Source organism: Diaphorina citri, unplaced genomic scaffold (genome assembly GCF_000475195.1).
Source record: "Diaphorina citri unplaced genomic scaffold, Diaci psyllid genome assembly version 1.1 scaffold1704, whole genome shotgun sequence".
NCBI classification, from domain to species: Eukaryota; Metazoa; Arthropoda; class Insecta; order Hemiptera; family Psyllidae; genus Diaphorina; species Diaphorina citri.
This window is the reverse complement of record NW_007379130.1, coordinates 57,931-61,810: the sequence shown is the minus strand read 5'-3', so window position 1 is coordinate 61,810 and position 3,880 is coordinate 57,931. Positions and strand designations below refer to the sequence as shown.

The window sequence follows — 3,880 nt, the reverse complement described above, 5'->3', positions numbered from 1 at the left end:
CGGGAATTTGTGACGGGAAATGTCCTATCAGTCAGTTGCCAATATTTTCATCCCCTTAACGCTTCCCGTCTCTCTCTCTCCTCTCTCTCTCTCTCTCTCTCTCTCTCTCTTTTTCCTTCTCTGTTTCCTTTTCTCTCTTTCTCTTCTTCTTTCTTTCTCCTCCAAAATGGCAATGTTTCAAAAAAAGAGAAAAAAAACTTTAACTAGACACGCATTTTGTCTTCTTTTTCTCTTTCTTTGCCATCTTTTCTTCTATTTGTTTGAGAATTCGGGAAGTTTTCAAACGAAGTCGAAAGACATCGATGAGCTGTTGAACAAAACGTGTCGACAGTGTGGTCACAAGCTGGAAGAATCTCTCTCCTCTCTCTCTCTCTCTCTTTTTCCTTCTCTGTTTCCTTTCCTCTCTTTCTCTTCTTCTTTCTTTCTCCTCCAAAATGGCAATGTTTCAAAAAAAAGAAAAAAAAAAAAACTTTAACTACCTAGACACGCATTTTGTCTTCTTTTTCTCTTTCTTTGCCATCTTTTCTTCTATTTGTTTCTTTCTTTAAGGTTCCTTTGAGCTTTGACTAAACCAAACAAGCTGGGCCCGTCCCTTTGGGAATTTTTTAGCCCGTAGTTTATTCGATCGTAATTAGAGAAAATCAGTACCTATATACCTACCTAATTTGTTTAATATTCAGTTTATTATTCTTCTTGATTTGATTTTTCGATTTCACTTTCATGTAATGATTTAAAATCAAGACTAGAGCCCGTTCTCCCTTTATTCCTTTAAGTCACCCATCCAATCTCGGCGTAGTTTGACGTCACGGCATAGGCTCCCGTAGGCGATGACGGCTGGAAGAATTCTGTAAAAACTGTAGGAAAATTGTAAATAAATCGCTCCTCGAGCAGCACACGAAAGCCAAAAAGGTTTGCCACTGCGAGCAGAACTTGGAGAAGACCGGCAAAACCAACTATTTGTATTGTAAGAATTGTGAGATATTTGTAAATAATAGACTGAATAAACCCAAACATAGCTTGGACGCTTCGCTATCGACTTGTTCGAAACTTCCAATCAATATTTTGATCCAAACGTTCGATAGCTTTGATAGTTCACCGTTGCTGTTGAAAAAGTTCAACGATGAAAAGCAGAAAGAGAAAATGAGAAAAGCATTGGAGGAAAACGTGAATGATGATACAAAAGATGCCCATCAACCACTCCTAGACAAAAGCGACGTGTGTAGGGACAAGAAAACTCCAATGGAACCTAAAGACTTGAGCAGATAGTTCACCGTTGCTGTTGAAAAAGTTCAACGATGAAAAGCAGAAAGAGAAAATGAGAAAAGCACTGGAGGAAAACGTAAATGATGATACAAAAGATGCCCATCAACCACTCCTAGACAAAAACGACGTTTGTAGAGATAACAAAACTGCAATGGAACCTAAAGACTTGAGCAGGGATTATGATAATCTAACAGACATTGAAGAAGAAACACTCAGCAGTACAAAGCAAAATATCCATGACAATAATCTCCAAGTTAAAACTGGAAAACGTAAATGATGATACAAAAGATGTCCATCAACCACTCCTAGACAAAAGCGACGTGTGTGGGGACAAGAAAACTCCAATGGAACCTAAAGACTTGAGCAGAGATTATGACAATCTAACAGACATCGAAGAAGAAACACTCAGCAGTGCTAAACAAAATATTCATGACAATAGTAATCTCCTAGTTAAAACTAATAAAGCGGATCAATTAGATAGTAACATAAGTTCTAACGAAGATCAAACAAGTCATTCAGATACAGAATACATAGAATTGAAAGAATTCGATGTGAAAAAATCGGACAAAACGTACGATATTCCAAAAATCCCTGTAACAGAAGAAGACAGGAGGAGAGACAAATTTTCAAGCATATTGAAGAAAGGAAATAAGAAATTAGTGACCAAAAGATCAAATGTTTCGTTTGACTTGGAAAATTTGAACAGAGTTACAACCTATGACAGCAATGAAAGTTTGAATGTATTCAGTGAAAAGTTGCCCAAGAAAGATGATGGAGATTCAGATGAAACAAACCAAAATAATCAGCAAGGCAGATTTTCCATACATCGGACAAGTATTTATGATAATGTAGATACTCCTTATGACACTTTGGAAAAAGTGGATAATGAAAGTAGTCCCAGACAGTCTACTAGAAAACCCGTTGATGCCTGACCTCTGATTTGGATTTTTCACAACTTTTTACGTAGGAATCGACCTTTTATTAATAATATATTCCCAATTGCAACTCCTCCATTATAAACGAGAAGGTAACGTCATAACTTATGACTCCCGCTTCGTTTGTTTGTGCGCAAGTGTTTCTGCGCATTTTGACGTGAAATCTGACGTCACAACTCTTTGAGCTTTTTCATTGGAACGCCAATTAAAAATTGAATTTTCGACCTTTTAAAGTTATCTACTTTTTTGAAGTTTTGACCTCAGATTTGGATTTTTCACAACTTTTTACGTAGGAATCGACCTTTTATTAATAATATCTTCCCAATTGCAACTCCTCCATTATAAACGAGAAGGTATGTACATAATGCAAGTATATACCTACATACATGTAGATTGTAAATATCTACCTTGCTTTATTTCGTCAAAATAAAGATTATATGAACCTGCTGTTTAATATTAATATGTTGTGCTTTCAAATGTGCCGGATGTAAGAACATGTTACATTATTTTGAAGACGCAAACATATGTGCCTCGGAATAATATACCTACCTTGCAAATATTAAAGTAGGTTCGTACAATATGTTGTTCCGTGAGTAGGTAATGTCTTAAAAACAAGAAGGAGGGGGAGGAGAAGAAAAAGAAGAGGACGATGAAGAAGAAGGAGGAGGAGAAGAGAAGAAGAATTAGAAGAAGAGGAGGAGGATGGAAAGAAAGAGCTTATACGAAGTGGAGAAGAAACAGAATAGGTAAAAAGGTTGAAAAAAAAAAAAATGTCTGATAGAGGGAACCGTAACTACTGAGGTCTTATCATCCGGAAACCGAAGAGAGAAGAAGGACAGGATAGAAGATAGTCAACCGTTCCTAGAACGGACCTTATCTGTTTAGGATAAAGTCCTCCCCAGGTGGGGATTGGACCCGCGACCTAGCGTTTACAAGGTAGACGCACTACTCTCCAAAATAACTATAGATAAAAAAAAAAAAAAATTTAAGTGGGAAGGAAAGAGGGAAAACGTTGTGAAGGTCGTCAGACAAACACAGCAAAGTGGGAAACGTTCACATCTAATTTGAAACCAAGTAAAGTGTGAAAGATAAGGGAAATTAAACATTAAAGTAGGTACCTAAATGATAGAAAGTAAAAAATAGTCATAAAGCACCAGCTATAATAGAAAATAAATAAAGTAACTACCTAGTACCTAATGAGTGTGTAAATAGAAAGTAATAAAGTATACCTACCTATGTGTAATGGAAAGTAAAAAGTACAGAATAAAGTATACATAAATAGGTATAGGTAGAAGTCATAAATGTATGTACCTACCTATTAGGGAGAAAATTGTAAAAAATAAAGTAGGCACCTAACCTACATGTAAAATAATGAGAGAGAAAACTGATTTTTTTTTTTTTTTTTTTTTAAATCCTGTCCAAGCTTCAAGTTCCTACCGCCTACATTATACAACAAAACACAAAATGTAAAAAAATCTACACCGATATTGAATTTTTTTTTCCGTCATTAATTAATGACAAAATCAAGCTGTCAGCACCAGACAGGAATATACCTAGGATGAGTACATAAAAAATGGGGTTTTAAAGCGAGCCTTTTTGTAGCCCTTAAACAAGCATAAATAAATACATTATAACTACGAACAGCTATATGGGAAAAAAGTGTATGGTGTCTAAAAAAAAAA

At 35.7% G+C, this 3,880-nt stretch overlaps 1 protein-coding gene across 1 annotated transcript in view; it reads left to right on the top strand.

Moving 5' to 3' along the window:
• Positions 1 to 259: 259 nt before the first annotated feature.
• The window catches only part of LOC113470633, a gene marked incomplete at its 5' end in the record, with an annotated part of 8,966 nt that continues 5,345 nt past the window's right edge, over positions 260 to 3,880 (top strand). Inside the window, 3 exon segments of the mRNA XM_026829207.1 lie at positions 260 to 353; positions 845 to 1,265; positions 1,631 to 2,167. Of these exon segments, the coding sequence (XP_026685008.1) occupies positions 260 to 353; positions 845 to 1,265; positions 1,631 to 2,167 (1,052 nt within the window).